This window comes from Olea europaea, unplaced genomic scaffold (assembly GCF_002742605.1).
Source record: "Olea europaea var. sylvestris unplaced genomic scaffold, O_europaea_v1 scaffold4667, whole genome shotgun sequence".
NCBI lineage: Eukaryota > Viridiplantae > Streptophyta > Magnoliopsida > Lamiales > Oleaceae > Olea > Olea europaea.
In genome coordinates this window covers 3,526-20,118 of record NW_019262979.1, presented here as the reverse complement: position 1 = coordinate 20,118, position 16,593 = coordinate 3,526, and the positions used below count along the sequence as shown (strand labels likewise).

The following is a 16,593-nucleotide window of genomic DNA, read 5'->3' as shown; positions in this document are numbered from 1 at the left end:
ACCTATATCCTATTGGGTTCGGTCATAAACCCACACGCGCGCGCCGCCGCCGTCCGTCCGACCGGCCGGCTCGACTCGGCACGGCACGAGCACGTGCCCGAGTCCGGTTCGGTGCGGGTGCGGGTCCGGGTGGACCTTTACATTATATTAACTTTTTGGACAAAATTTATTTAAAATTTTGGGCCAAATTGTAAATAATCAAATTCTTGGGTACATTATGAAATTTAAATTTTGGCTTCTTCCGGGTGTTTTATTTTCTTTTAACAGTCGTCTGTTTATCGACCAAACAGTGAACTATTAGCCGACTGTTAACCGACTTAACAGACGCGACTTTTAAAACAGCATGTCTGTTCGGACCAAACAGTCGACTGTTAACCGACTTAACAGACACGACTTTTAAGAACAGTATATCTGTTCGGATTTTTGAGGTTTGTCTGAAAGGTGATGACTGTTCGAATGGCCACGAACAAGTCTATAAATAGCCAGCCTTTCTACCAGAAAATTCACACCATTTTCATTGCAAACTTTCTGTGCTTTGAATCTCATTTCCCTCTCTCTCGTTCTGATATTTTCTCGAAGTAAAACGCACTTCGTTGAGTTCGTTGGAACTCCTACAGACTGCAGTGCTGCTTCCGTAGGAGACGCAAATTCGTTCTATCCTGGGAAACGATTGCTGGACGCCTTTAGCACCATTGAAGGCAGCAAATTCGTTTTAAGGAAATATCGTGAAGTCGGTGGGCTCGAATTACAATTTTGGATCATGTTGATCAATTCTTGCATTCAGGTAATTCTGTCGGATTGTTTTCGAAGGAGTGAATTCAAACTCTAGAAACAACAGATGTCAATTGTAATAGAATCACAGAAAAAGAAATAAAATCTTGTCTATTAAATCATTAAGTTATATATTATTTAAGTATTAAGTTCATGTTCGGTCTCAATCTTTTTAAAATTTATTTTCCCTCAAATTTATATTTAATCACACACTTTAGGCCCCATTTGATTGTACGAAATTTTTCATGGAATTTGGAATTCGAATTCCAACTTCCACTTTTGACCTGTTTGATTGACAAAATTTTTCAAGAAATTGATTTTTCATGAATTTCTAGGTACAATACCTTAAAGCGTGATTTTCCACCTTTTATTTTCCTAGGGGTAGGTGGTTTTTGGTTTTCCACCTTTTTTTTTGCTTTTTTTTTTTTAAATTGTTGGCAATAGGAACAAATTTTAGGAACAATTATAAAAGAAGATATTCGTGAAATTGACAATTTTCATGTAAAACAAAGTCAAACGAATACCAAAATATAGGTGATTTTTTGATCGTTTTTTTCCCTTTTTTTTTTGTTGGCAATGGAAACAAATTATAGGAACAATAGTAGAAGTGAATATCCCTTAAATTGACAATTTTCATGTAAAACAAAGCCAAACGAACACCAAAAAATACTTTTACTTCAACATTTTTCACGTGAAAAATTATACCAATCAAACACAATAATTTACAATTTCCAGGAAAACAATTTCTAAATAATTCAATTCCCTGAAATTCATTTTCTTTCCATCCAAATTCCATTTTCGCAATAAAAAAAACCCTTATTGAATTCTCAAATTTTACCAACTTTTCAACTACACATTTCATTAATTTTTCTCAAAAATTTATTTTAAAAAAAAATTTAGCCAAACCAAAAATTGGTAAACATGATACCATCAATGTGCACATATTCTTAAATTCATAAAAATTTCAATGTGGGTAAATAAATATTAGAAAAAACAAATGAAAATAAATAAAAAAAATAAAATAAAATGCATAAATAAATATTAGAAAAAAAACAAATGAAAATAAAAATAAATAAATAAAATAACAAAAAAAAATTCTATTAGACAAGATTTGGGGCCAGTGACCGTTATTGGTAGTTATGGCACCCTCCCTGTCCCTTGCATGAGTTATAACGAACATTAGGCCATGCAAACATATGTAATGTCTTCCCTCTCTAAATATATGCGTGTATGAATGATTTCATTCTACAAAATGCCCATGTCTCTCTTTAAAAAGAGTTTTTGGGAAGAAATATTTTTTGAATAGTGATTTTTGGAGATCATGTGTGGTTAAAAATAATAATAAATTGAATTTAGATGCAAAATATTTTATTGTGGGAATGTGATTGAAAATGAGTAAAAGAGAAAAAGAGTTTCGAAAAAAAGGAGACAAACAAATATTAAAATAGAAGAATATTCAATTATTAACTTGTTCTTTAGATGTACAGAGAAGGAATTGAATAACCTTACACTCCATTTCCATCAGTGACGGAGCCACATGATGTCATATAGGTCAAAAGATCCCACGAAATTTAAGAATTTATGTTTTTTTCTTCTTTTTATTTTCAAAATTTAAATTTTCATTCATCCTGTCCTTTGAGCACAAGAATTTAAAATCATTAGTTAATTTCTCATTTATATCTAATGTCTCGAGTGTCAATTTCATCAAAATATAATGTCTACCATAGATCAACTCATCGACGCCAGCGACAGTCACTAACATTTAGCCACCATACACCACTCTTTAATCTCTCAAGTTTCAGTCCACGTGCTATATTGTTTCAAAAAACCTATAACTTACCTTTTAACCTTACAATGAAAAATTTCTAGCTGTGCCATTGATTAACATTGAGGAGCCACAATCCATTAAACACAAAACTTTACATACAATACAAAGACAGGGTTTCTCGGTGAAAACAGGCTCTTCGTTTCTGATTCTTCTTGTTCTTATATATATAATTAATTGACATATAATTTTGTACAAAAAAATTGTGATCCCCTAATATCGTCTATGTATATAATATTTAAATGAATAAATGCAATTCAACTAAAAACATATTTGAAATGAGATCATTGACATATAACATATACAGAAGAGTTTGTTATAGATGGATCATACATATTCTTATGTATATCTTAACCATCTCATTTATAAGTTGCTAGAGTTGCATACGTATTCATTTAAATCTTATTTTTAACATGTTCATCAAGTGTACTCTTAATTCATTTCTTGATCAAAAGGCTAATAAATGCATAACCACATATATATATGTACTCATTTAAACCTTGTTTTTCGCATGACTCAAAGGCTGATTCGTGCACAATTTTTTACGACTAGGTGACGGTAAGACTTGAAACTAATGAGTTAGATACCGTGTTAATCATCTGATTTAGAAAAAAAAAAGTTGTTAAAGTTGGACCACTTCTATTCATTTAAATCTTTTTTTAACAAGTTGCATAATGTATGAACCTAATTAATTTTCCACTCAAAAAAGTTGAATCATGCACAACTTTTTTATAAGTAGGTGATAATGAGACTTGAAACTATTCTTAAGTTTGTGTTAGATACCGTGTTAACCTTCTTATTTTTGTCAAAAAAAAAAAAAAATGGTTGTTAGAATTGGACCATGCGCAAATTTTAAATTATTATTTTCGATAAGTCTCATTGCATGCAGACCTAATTCATTTCACGATCAAAAGATTGACACTCATTCTTATAAATAATTGATAGTTACACTTGGAAACTAATCTTAAGTTTGAGTAAGATACCCTCGGAAACTATCTCACTTACGTAAATAAAAAAAAATAAAAATTATTAGAGTTGGGCCACACACAATTTTTAAATTTCATGTTTAGCACAATAGGCGACAGTGAAATTTGAAACTACTAAATTTGAGTTGAATGCAGTGTTAACCATCTCATTTACAAAAACTTTGTTAGAGTTGGACAACACATACTCATTTAAATCTTATTTTCAACACGTCTCATAATATGCAAACTTAATTAGTTCACAATTATAAGACTGATACGTGCACAACTTATTTATTAATATGTGGCAATGAGACTTGAACTAATGTTAAGTTTAAGACATATAACATGTTAATCATCTTATCTTTTGAGTCAAATGTCATGTTAATAATGTTATCTAAAGTCTGTCTTCAACAATGTAAAATTAAAAATGATAAATGATAAAGAGAAATTTTCTATTTTGGAGTAATACTCTTTGTTATATTCATCCTATCCTATTACAAGTAAAAGGGGTGTCGTCTGCAATTCTTTTTCCACTTTTCCCCTTTGGAGGGGTTATGTCTTGGGTCCCAATTGAAATGGACACACAAGAGGCCACCCATATCTACATTTTCCATATTACTTCTCATCACCCATACATTTGCATGTTCTGTAAAACAAACACTAACCCCTCCAAATTCCACATTTAATGCTCATCCCTTTGTTTTTCGGGTACAAATATATACCATAACAGCTTCAAATTATCAGTATATATATACCGATATCTTACACTGTGAATCAAACAAATTTCTCATCTTTGTGTTGCATTTTACTGATATTTCTTGCTTCTGATGTCGACTACACAATCTCTTGTTCTTGTTCTTTATCTTTTGTTCTCTCCTTTTCATGGATGTAGAGCACGAAACTTTGGGGTGTTCAACAAGGAGCCTGTTGAAGGATATCACCTATATCGCAAGGTTTGAATTCAATTAACGAGCTAATCATTTAATCCACTTGAGCATACCAATTACCAAACTCATCCTAATTTCTCGTTTGTGCAGGACACAGAGGCGCAGAGTCTTGTTAGGGTTTCTATACAACCAGACACCAAAGCTCCAGAAGCTACAAAAACCGAAAGAAAAAACCATGACGATAATAAGATGAGCCCTGCAAAGCCATTTGAGGCTCCTAGCAGAAAGAGTCTACGGAAAGCAGAAGTATCGGGTGCTGCTCAAACTGAGCCTGCAGCTTCTGTTTCTTGGAGGTTGCCTCACAAGAAAGAGGGAGAGGAAGAACCAGTAGATAACTTGGATTATTTACCACCCCATACACACCCTTCGCATAACAATTGAGCTTTTTTTTCTTAATGATGATTTCTATGTTGCATCTTAATATTTAGAAATGATCACCTGAGAACACACTAGCAATAAGGAAGTGTTTGGAACCCTAGAATCTTAATTATGGTTCATGTCTTGAATTGGTTTCTCTAAACATTTTACCTGGTATATGGAAAAGTATATATATTATATATAGAATGAGCATCTCACACATGATGCCCTTGTCGGGCCTTAATTAGCCCCCGTTGGAACCCCATTAAATTTATAATATATTGTTCTCTATTCTTTTTAATCATACATTATTCAATGAAATAATGTTACATATAAACCAAATTTTTTTCTTCTTTTTTAACCACAGATTCTCAAAAAAAAATAAAATAATAATAAATAAATAAAAATACTATTCCAAGAATCGTAACATCAAATAATGGGATTCAAACGGGAGCTTAATGTATATTAATAGATTATATTTTGAATGAAACATTTGATTAGCATTCCTACAAAACCTTCTATTCGTGTTTTCCTATTATATTAATGTCAAAGAATCAAGAAGTTGTTGGAGCTAACCCTCAAATCTTATTTAGGTTTTTGTCATGTTCATCATGGCTCCTAGTCCTCTCTTTGACGGCCTAAATTTTTAAAACAAGGGGCTCAACGTACTCCGCCTCTCTCTCTTTGCATGTGCACACGTGCTCAACAACTTTTTATCTAAAAGTTTAAGTTGCGTGTTATACAATCTTTTATCTATACGTGCTCATGAACATCTTTATCTAAGTTAAAGTTGTTATTTAGTCCTTGTTTGGTGGGATTAAAATCAAATTTTTAGTAGATTTTGATAAAAGTCTATGAAATATATAGTTGAAAAGTTGTGAATATCATGAAATGTGTGGTTAAAATTAATTGTTGATTTTAACTTAAATTAAAATTTTAAGTTCTACTGAACATGGGCTAGTGTGAGACACATTGATTTAAATTTTGTGTTCAATACACTCCCTAGGTACACGATAGTGATGAAAGCGCTTTGCGTAAAGTTCATGATGCAACTTAATTTTATAAAGATAGTCTAACTAAACTTGAATCCATATATGTATTACCCACTCATATAAAGAACTGATCTTCTGTCCATAGTAAGCAGGAAATATGTTTAAGCAGGAGATATGTTGTCCGTTGATGATGTGACAACATGATATTCTGCACGCATATATATTTGATGTTGTATTTCGAAGTATGGCACTTGATTCTTCTTAAATGAGTTTTGCACTTTTCAGTTGATGGAAGTTGAGCTTTGAAAGTTGATACCATATTGTCACATGGCTTTTGGTATTTATGTTGCTTGCAGCAGTAATTTCTCGTCTTATCTTTATATTCACATTTATTGTAAGATGGTGATTGGTTTAAAAAAAAAAAAATTGATAATAAAATTTAAATAGTTTAAGCTCTAGAAAGATTGAGCAATTGCTCATTTGAGCAGTTTGTATACTGATCTATATATAGAGAAATGATCTAATGGGTATCGTTACTTAACAACTTATTATGTTAAAAATCGTATTCAGTAACATGATTTTTGTATTAACAGCGCAAGTTCAAATCTTTGTCCAGCCAGTGTAGCAATTAATACAATAAGCGCACAATGAAATCTATCTATGTAGGAAAATACATCAACCTATGTTCTCTTCCATTTTTTCAATAAATGTATTTTTCCAAAATTCATTTTCAATTATATATTTTTTCATAAAACAATGTTACACGTAAACTTAATTTAAAAAAAAAAAATTTAGTCACACATTTTTAAAAAATAATCACTATTCTAAAATACTTTTTTTGTTCCCAGAATCTTAATTTAATAGAGTTCAAACTGGTGCCAAATACTGCGACGAAATTACTATCATTAATAAGCATCTATTTGGAATTTTTATACATGATTTATAAGGAGGAAAATAAGATAAATAATAGCAAGTCCTACAAAATGTGTAAAAAGTAATGTCAAGCCACAATTTGGTAAAGCGAGTTGGCTTGCACTCAACTCGGTCTACAAGCTAACACGAGTCGACTCACGTGATTAATCGAACCAAGCCCAATGGCGAGCAAACTGAACAGCTCGACTCGACCCTTTTTGCACTCTGACCTCTTGACATGGTCCGAGGGCACATAACCCCGCGCCAAACCTGGTTCGACCCACATTTACGGCTCTCTAGATGGTCAACTCACCTTGACCCATCTAATTACTTTCGATTCAAATAGATTTTGTCCTGTTACCCGTCAAAATGTTTGGCGTCCCTGATTTTCGAATTTGCTATCGTCTTCTCCGAGAATAAAACGTGAGCGGAGCAGACTGTGTTCTTTGAAGAGAGACAGAAATGGACGTGAAACAAGCTGGCTCTTCTCTGGACTCTCTGATTTCCTCATTCAACACTCGAATAGTGGAGCTCCAGCAATTCGTAATTGCCCGCAACAGTTAAGAAATTGATTGTTTTATTTTCATTTTAAACGGTTTCTAATTATTTACATTACATATGTCAAAGTTCATTTATCATAATTGTTATTATTCTTAATTTAACAGTGTACCCAGCAAGCAGCATCAGTGATTTATCAGAAATCGACTCCGCCGTGAAGGGAATGGAGCTCCAGGTGCAAAAAATCAAAGATAGATTGCGAGAAGAAACACAAGCCCTTCCCAAAGCTAAAGTATTTCAATTATGTTCTTTTATTTATTTTTACGTCAATTTATTCATTAGATGTGGTATTTAATTTGAATTTTATAGAAGTATTCGTTTTATGAGTGAAGGGCGATTCCTTTCGTTATTATTGAAATTGGAAATTTGGGCGAAACGTTTGGAATGTCTCTGAAGCGATTTCTCTCTTTATAATATTTGTTATGCTGTATTTAGTCTTGGATAATTAGAATTTGTAGTAATATAACTTTTAGGAGTGAAGGCAAATATCGTGAATGATTTATAGTTTTGCAGTAGTAATTTTTATCTTTATAGTAACCGTTTTATTATATTGAGTCTTGAAATACCAAGTCGTGTATGTTTGTTTTCTTATTTAAGCAATGCGGAACTTTATGCTTAATATGCTTAAGGTTACTATAAAATAGTTGCAGTCAGGCAACATTTCTAATTGAATTGATTTAATTGGGGAAGGGGATAGGGTTGTTTATACTTTATTGGTTAGAAATTTTTTTGCATTATGATTCTATATATTCTTTAAATGTTGCTTAAATATTGGATTATGGTCAGGATTGATTGAGAGATGTATTTGTTCGAACAACAGAAGTTAATAGAGGCCTCATTGCGGTAGCAAATGAAGTTGAAGAGTATGTCAGCCTCTGTTCCATCCTACTTGCCTGAAATAGCAACCAGCATTATTCATGATACAAGTGCAAGGTAATGTGCAGTTTTTATTATTTGTAGGGTCATAATTAGAGTGCGGATTTTTAATGTGTTGTTCATTCTCATTTCATTTTGCATGAATTTGTAAGGAACTTTTCATTTTTTCCTTTCTGTTGTACTTTTCTTCAGCGTGAAACAAGCTACGAAACTTTCTAGAAGATATTCCATGTTGGATAAAACCAGTGCCTGCTATATGCATCCATTGCGATAGTCAATCAGCAATTGGAAGGGCACAAAATACAATGTACAACGGTAAATCTCGACATATACGTCGTAGACACAATACTGTTAGACAATTGCTCTCTACAGGCATTATCTCTATAGAGTATGTGAAATCAAAAGAGAATATTGCGGATCCGCTAACTAAAAGTTTAACAAGAGAGCAAGTCGAAAGTTCATCGAAGGGGATGGGATTAAAACTAATAAAATAATCAAAAGTTTTCATGGTGGCAACCCAACCTAGTTGACTGGAGATCCCAAGATCTAGGTTCAATGGGACAACCGAACTGTGAAAAACTTAGTATGCACTGGGAAGATTTTACTTCTACCCATTCCTATGATGAGCCAGTGCCCAGCTGCCGCGAAATAGGTTAAGATACGCTTTTAATGATTTCTATATCTTGATTTGTTCAAGTGGAGTATAGCAGAATACTCTTTATGGAAATCACCTATGTGAGTGAGAAGGGGCCGCTTCTAAGAGAATTAGGTAAACATGAATTCTCTAAAAATCACTCATGAACCAGGAGGTGTCCAAGGCCAAAAGGACACAAACGTGAGAACCAACTGTGTTCGAAGAAAAACTGTGTGATTTCTATTATCTAGGTTTCCATAAACGGCTGATTGTTCAAAACAACTTGCTACTGATTGGCTAAGGAATTCCGATAGATTTTACTAGGGAAAGTTCAAAGTCATTGACTACTTATCCCGATGCAGTCTTCTTCAATTTTTTCTTTGAAAAAAACATATCAGATGTTATCGTTTGGAATAAAGGCCAACATATTTCATTCATGTGGGGGATTGTTGGAAAAAAATGGTTTAATGGGTCAACTTTGAGCCCAAATTTCAGTGGGACCCACCTTTTAAATAATACGGGACCTAGCATATTCACGTTCTACTCCGCGAGATGATTAACGTGATATATTTATTTATCGAAAACCATTTAAAATTGAAGTTATATTTATTTATCGAAAATCATTTAAAATTGAATGAAATATTAAGTGTTAAAGTAACCCACATAAACTAAGGATTATGGAAGAATTTGATTTGCCAAACACTTATCCCACATAGGAAAGTTAGGAAACTTTGGTGTGGTTTATAAGGTGGAAGTTTGGAATTGGGTTTGGGCCCCAAGGGGTACCAATAGTCTTTGGAAGGGGAAAGACCTATATCCTATTGGGTTCGGTCATAAACCCACACGCGCGCCCCGCCGCCGTCCGTCCGACCGACAGGCTCGACTCGGCACGGCACGTGCCCGAGTCCGGTTCGGTGCGGGTGCGGGTCCGGGTGAACCTTTACATTATATTAACTTTTTGGACAAAATTTATTTAAAATTTTGGGCCAAATTGTAAATAATCAAATTTTTGGGTACAAAATGAAATTTAAATTTTGGCTTATTTCGGGTGTTTTATTTTCTTTTAACAGTCGCCTGTTTCGACTGTTTACCGACCAAACAGTCGACTGTTAGCCGACTGTTAACCGACTTAACAGACACGACTTTTAAGAACAGTATATCTGTTCGGATTTTTGATGTTTGTCTGAAAGGTGATGACTGTTCGAATGGCCACGAACAAGTCTATAAATAGCCAGCCTTTCTACCAGAAAATTCACACCATTTTCATTGCAAACTTTCTGTGCTTTGAATCTCATTTCCCTCTCTCTCGTTCTGATATTGTCTCGAAGTAAAACGCACTTCGTTGAGTTCGTTGGAACTCCTACAGACTGCAGTGCTGCTTCCGTAGGAGACGCAAATTCGTTCTATCCTGGGAAACGATTGCTGGACGCCTTTAGCACCATTGAAGGCAGCAAATTCATTTTAAGGAAATATCGTGAAGTCGGTGGGCTCGAATTACAATTTTGGATCATGTTGATCAATTCTTGCATTCAGGTAATTCTGTCGGATTGTTTTCGAAGGAGTGAATTCAAACTCTAGAAACAACAGAGGTCAATTGTAATAGAATCACAGAAAAAGAAATAAAATCTTGTCTATTAAATCATTAAGTTATATATTATTTAAGTATTAAGTTCATGTTCGGTCTCAATCTTTTTAAAATTTATTTTCCCTCAAATTTATATTTAATCACACACTTTAGGCCCCATTTGATTGTACGAAATTTTTCATGGAATTTGGAATTCGAATTCCAACTTCCACTTTTGACCTGTTTGATTGACAAAATTTTTCAAGAAATTGATTTTTCATGAATTTCTAGGTACAATACCTTAAAGCGTGATTTTCCACCTTTTATTTTCCTAGGGGTAGGTGGTTTTTGGTTTTCCACCTTTTTTTTTTGCTTTTTTTTTTTTTAAATTGTTGGCAATGGGAACAAATTTTAGGAACAATTATAAAAGAAGATATTCGTGAAATTGACAATTTTCATGTAAAACGAAGTCAAACGAATACCAAAATATAGGTGATTTTTTGATCGTTTTTTTTCCCTTTTTTTTGTTGGCAATGGAAACAAATTATAGGAACAATAGTAGAAGTGAATATCCCTTAAATTGACAATTTTCATGTAAAACAAAGCCAAACGAACACCAAAAAATACTTTTACTTCAACATTTTCCACGTTAAAAATTATACCAATCAAACACAATAATTTACAATTTTCAGGAAAACAATTTCTAAATAATTCAATTCCCTGAAATTCATTTTCTTTCCATCCAAATTCCATTTTCGCAATCAAAAAAACCCTTATTGAATTCTCAAATTTTACCAACTTTTCAACTACACATTTCATTAATTTTTCTCAAAAATTTATTTTAAAAAAAAATTTAGCCAAACCAAAAATTGGTAAACATGATACCATCAATGTGCACATATTCTTAAATTCATAAAAATTTCAATGTGGGTAAATAAATATTAGAAAAAACAAATGAAAATAAATAAAAAAAATAAAATAAAATAACAAAAGAATTCTATTGGACAAGATTTGGGGGGGAAAAAAAAGAAAAAAATTTTGGTGGGGATGGGGTGGGGGGGGGGGGGGGGCAGTGACCGTTATTGGCAGTTATGGCACCCTCGCTATCCCTTGCATGAGTTATAACGAACATTAGGCCATGCAAACATATGTAATGTCTTCCCTCTCTAAATATATGCGTGTATGAATGATTTCATTCTACAAAATTATGCCCATGTCTCTCTTTAAAAAGAGTTTTTGGGAAAAAATATTTTTTGAATAGTGATTTTTGGAGATCATGTGTGGTTAAAAATAATAATAAATTGAATTTAGATGCAAAATATTTTATTGTGTGAATGTTATTGAAAATGAGTAAAAGAGAAAAAGAGTTTTGAAAAAAGGGAGACAAACAAATATTAAAATAGAAGAATATTCAAATATTAACTTGTTCTTTAGACGTACACAGAAGGAATCGAATAACCTTACACTCCGTTTCCATCAGTGACGGAGCCACATGATGTCATATAGGTCAAAAGATCCCACGAAATTTAAGAATTTATGTTTTTTTTTTTTCAAAATTTAAATTTTCATTCATCCTGTCCTTTGAGCACAAGAATTTAAAATCATTAGTTAATTTCTCATTTATATCTAATGTCTCGAGTGTCAATTTCATCGAAATATAATGTCTACCATAGATCAACTCATCGACGCCAGCGACAGTCACTAACATTTAGCCACCATACACCACTCTCTAATCTCTCAAGTTTCAGTCCACGTGCTATATTGTTTCAAAAAACCTATAACTTACCTTTTAACCTTACAATGAAAAATTTCTAGCTGTGCCATTGATTAACATTGAGGAGCCACAATCCATTAAACACAAAACTTTACATACAATACAAAGACAGGGTTTCTCGGTGAAAACAGGCTCTTCGTTTCTGATTCTTCTTGTTCTTATATATATAATTAATTGACATATAATTTTGTACAAAAAAATTGTGATCCCCTAATATCGTCTATGTATATAATATTTAAATGAATAAATGCAATTCAACTAAAAACATATTTGAAACGAGATCATTGACATATAACATATACAGAAGAGTTTGTTATAGATGGATCATACATATTCTTATGTATATCTTAACCACCTCATTTACAAGTTGCTAGAGTTGCATATGTATTCATTTAAATCTTATTTTTAACATGTTCATCAAGTGTACTCTTAATTCATTTCTTGATCAAAAGGCTAATAAATGCATAACCACATATATATATGTACTCATTTAAACCTTGTTTTTCGCATGACTCAAAGGCTGATTCGTGCACAATTTTTTACGACTAGGTGACGGTAAGACTTGAAACTAATGAGTTAGATACCGTGTTAATCATCTGATTTAGAAAAAAAAAAGTTGTTAAAGTTGGACCACTTCTATTCATTTAAATCTTTTTTTAACAAGTTGCATAATGTATGAATCTAATTAATTTTCCACTCAAAAAAGTTGAATCATGTACAACTTTTTTATAAGTAGGTGATAATGAGACTTGAAACTATTCTTAAGTTTGTGTTAGATACCGTGTTAACCTTCTTATTTTTGTCAAAAAAAAAAAAAAATGGTTGTTAGAATTGGACCATGCGCAAATTTTAAATTATTATTTTCGATAAGTCTCATTGCATGCAGACCTAATTCATTTCACGATCAAAAGATTGACACTCATTCTTATAAATAATTGATAGTTACACTTGGAAACTAATCTTAAGTTTGAGTAAGATACCCTCGGAAACTATCTCACTTACGTAAATAAAAAAAAATAAAAATTATTAGAGTTGGGCCACACACAATTTTTAAATTTCATGTTTAGCACAATAGGCGACAGTGAAATTTGAAACTACTAAATTTGAGTTGAATGCAGTGTTAACCATCTCATTTACAAAAACTTTGTTAGAGTTGGACAACACATACTCATTTAAATCTTATTTTCAACACGTCTCATAATATGCAAACTTAATTAGTTCACAATTATAAGACTGATACGTGCACAACTTATTTATTAATATGTGGCAATGAGACTTGAACTAATGTTAAGTTTAAGACATATAACATGTTAATCATCTTATCTTTTGAGTCAAATGTCATGTTAATAATGTTATCTAAAGTCTGTCTTCAACAATGTAAAATTAAAAATGATAAATGATAAAGAGAAATTTTCTATTTTGGAGTAATACTCTTTGTTATATTCATCCTATCCTATTACAAGTAAAAGGGGTGTCGTCTGCAATTCTTTTTCCACTTTTCCCCTTTGGAGGGGTTATGTCTTGGGTCCCAATTGAAATGGACACACAAGAGGCCACCCATATCTACATTTTCCATATTACTTCTCATCACCCATACATTTGCATGTTCTGTAAAACAAACACTAACCCCTCCAAATTCCACATTTAATGCTCATCCCTTTGTTTTTCGGGTACAAATATATACCATAACAGCTTCAAATTATCAGTATATATATACCGATATCTTACACTGTGAATCAAACAAATTTCTCATCTTTGTGTTGCATTTGACTGATATTTCTTGCTTCTGATGTCGACTACACAATCTCTTGTTCTTGTTCTTTATCTTTTGTTCTCTCCTTTTCATGGATGTAGAGCACGAAACTTTGGGGTGTTCAACAAGGAGCCTGTTGAAGGATATCACCTATATCGCAAGGTTTGAATTCAATTAACGAGCTAATCATTTAATCCACTTGAGCATACCAATTACCAAACTCATCCTAATTTCTCGTTTGTGCAGGACACAGAGGCGCAGAGTCTTGTTAGGGTTTCTATACAACCAGACACCAAAGCTCCAGAAGCTACAAAAACCGAAAGAAAAAACCATGACGATAATAAGATGAGCCCTGCAAAGCCATTTGAGGCTCCTAGCAGAAAGAGTCTACGGAAAGCAGAAGTATCGGGTGCTGCTCAAACTGAGCCTGCAGCTTCTGTTTCTTGGAGGTTGCCTCACAAGAAAGAGGGAGAGGAAGAACCAGTAGATAACTTGGATTATTTACCACCCCATACACACCCTTCGCATAACAATTGAGCTTTTTTTTCTTAATGATGATTTCTATGTTGCATCTTAATATTTAGAAATGATCACCTGAGAACACACTAGCAATAAGGAAGTGTTTGGAACCCTAGAATCTTAATTATGGTTCATGTCTTGAATTGGTTTCTCTAAAAATTTTACCTGGTGTATAGAAAAGTATATATATTATATATAGAATGAACATCTCACACATGATGCCCTTGTCGGGCCTTAATTAGCCCCCGTTGGAACCCCATTAAATTTATAATTTATTATTCTCTATTCTTTTTAACCATACATTTTTCAATGAAATAATATTACACATAAACCAAATTTTTTTCTTCTTTTTTAAACACAAATTCTAAAAAAAAAAAAAAAAACTATTCCAAAAATCGTAACATCAAATAATGGGACTCAAACGGGAGCTTAATGTATATTAATAGATTATATTTTGAAGAAAACATTTGATTAGCATTCCTACAAAACCTTCTATTCGTGTTTTCCTATTATATTAATGTCAAAGAATCAAGAAGTTGTTGGAGCTAACCCTCAAATCTTATTTAGGTTTTTGTCATGTTCATCATGGCTCCTAGTCCTCTCTTTGACGGCCTAAATTTTTAAAACAAGGGGCTCAACGTACTCCGCCTCTTTCTCTCTTTGCATGTGCACACGTGCTCAACAACTTTTTATCTAAAAGTTTAAACTGCGTGTTATACAATCTTTAATCTATACGTGCTCATGAACATCTTTATCTAAGTTAAAGTTGTTATTTAGTCCTTGTTTGGTGAGATTAAAATCAAATTTTTAGTAGATTTTGATAAAAGTCTATGAAATATATAGTTGAAAAGTTGTGAATATCATGAAATGTGTGGTTAAAATTAATTGTTGATTTTAACTTAAATTAAAATTTTAAGTTCTACTGAACATGGGCTAGTGTGAGACACATTGATTTAAATTTTGTGTTCAATACACTCCCTAGGTACACGATAGTGATGAAAGCGCTTTGCGTAAAGTTCATGATGCAACTTAATTTTATAAAGATAGTCTAACTAAACTTGAATCCATATATGTATTACCCACTCATATAAAGAACTGATCTTCTGTCCATAGTAAGCAGGAAATATGTTTAAGCAGGAGATATGTTGTCCGTTGATGATGTGACAACATGATATTCTGCACGCATATATATTTGATGTTGTATTTCGAAGTATGGCACTTGATTCTTCTTAAATGAGTTTTGCACTTTTCAGTTGATGGAAGTTGAGCTTTGAAAGCTGATACCATATTGTCACATGGCTTTTGGTATTTATGTTGCTTGCAGCAGTAATTTCTCGTCTTATCTTTATATTCACATTTATTGTAAGATGGTGATTGGTTTTTAAAAAAAATAAATTGATAATAAAATTTAAATAGTTTAAGCTCTAGAAAGATTGAGCAATTGCTCATTTGAGCAGTTTGTATACTGATCTATATATAGGGAAATGATCTAATGGGTATTGTTACTTAACAACTTATTATGTTAAAAATCGTATTCAGTAACATGATTTTTGTATTAACAGCGCAAGTTCAAATCTTTGTCCAGCCAGTGTAGCAATTAATACAATAAGTGCACAATGAAATCTATCTATGTAGGAAAATACATCAACCTATATTCTCTTCCATTTTTTCAATAAATGTATTTTTCCAAAATTCATTTTCAATTATATATTTTTTCATAAAACAATGTTACACGTAAACTTAATTTAAAAAAAAAAAATTTAGTCACACATTTTTAAAAAATAATCACTATTCTAAAATACTTTTTTTGTTCCCAGAATCTTAATTTAATAGAGTTCAAACTGGTGCCAAATACTGCGACGAAATTACTATCATTAATAAGCATCTATTTGGAATTTTTATACATGATTTATAAGGAGGAAAATAAGATAAATAATAGCAAGTCCTACAAAATGTGTAAAAAGTAATGTCAAGCCACAATTTGGTAAAGTGAGTTGGCTTGCACTCAACTCGATCTACAAGCTAACACGAGTCGACTCACGTGATTAATCGAACCAAGCCCGATGGCGAGCAAACTGAACAGCTCGACTCGACCCTTTTTGCACTCTGACCTCTTGACATGGTCCGAGGGCACATAACCCCGCGC

At 32.6% G+C, this 16,593-nt stretch overlaps 3 protein-coding genes and 1 long non-coding RNA gene across 4 annotated transcripts in view; all 4 read left to right on the top strand.

Annotated features, from left to right (window-relative positions):
• The first annotated feature begins 4,243 nt into the window (after positions 1 to 4,243).
• LOC111388202 lies at positions 4,244 to 5,034 on the top strand. The gene is made up of 2 exons (XM_023012888.1): positions 4,244 to 4,514; positions 4,599 to 5,034. The coding sequence occupies exons 1-2, from the start codon at positions 4,389 to 4,391 to the stop codon at positions 4,887 to 4,889; spliced, it is 417 nt and encodes a 138-aa protein (XP_022868656.1). The 5' UTR covers positions 4,244 to 4,388; the 3' UTR covers positions 4,890 to 5,034.
• A 2,082-nt stretch (positions 5,035 to 7,116) lies between these two features.
• Positions 7,117 to 8,407, top strand: LOC111388201. The gene is made up of 4 exons (XR_002701521.1): positions 7,117 to 7,328; positions 7,435 to 7,559; positions 8,114 to 8,260; positions 8,396 to 8,407. It is a non-coding gene; the product is annotated as an uncharacterized LOC111388201 (long non-coding RNA).
• Positions 8,408 to 13,951: 5,544 nt separating this feature from the next.
• Positions 13,952 to 14,603, top strand: LOC111388203. Its single transcript, XM_023012889.1, has 2 exons — positions 13,952 to 14,090; positions 14,175 to 14,603. The coding sequence occupies exons 1-2, from the start codon at positions 13,965 to 13,967 to the stop codon at positions 14,463 to 14,465; spliced, it is 417 nt and encodes a 138-aa protein (XP_022868657.1). The 5' UTR covers positions 13,952 to 13,964; the 3' UTR covers positions 14,466 to 14,603.
• A 1,336-nt stretch (positions 14,604 to 15,939) lies between these two features.
• Positions 15,940 to 16,593, top strand: part of LOC111388200 (flavin-containing monooxygenase FMO GS-OX-like 2) — a gene marked incomplete at its 3' end in the record, with an annotated part of 4,086 nt that continues 3,432 nt past the window's right edge. The window contains exon 1 of the mRNA XM_023012887.1: positions 15,940 to 15,943. Within this exon, the coding sequence (XP_022868655.1) occupies positions 15,940 to 15,943 (4 nt within the window). The remainder of the gene's footprint in view (positions 15,944 to 16,593) is intronic.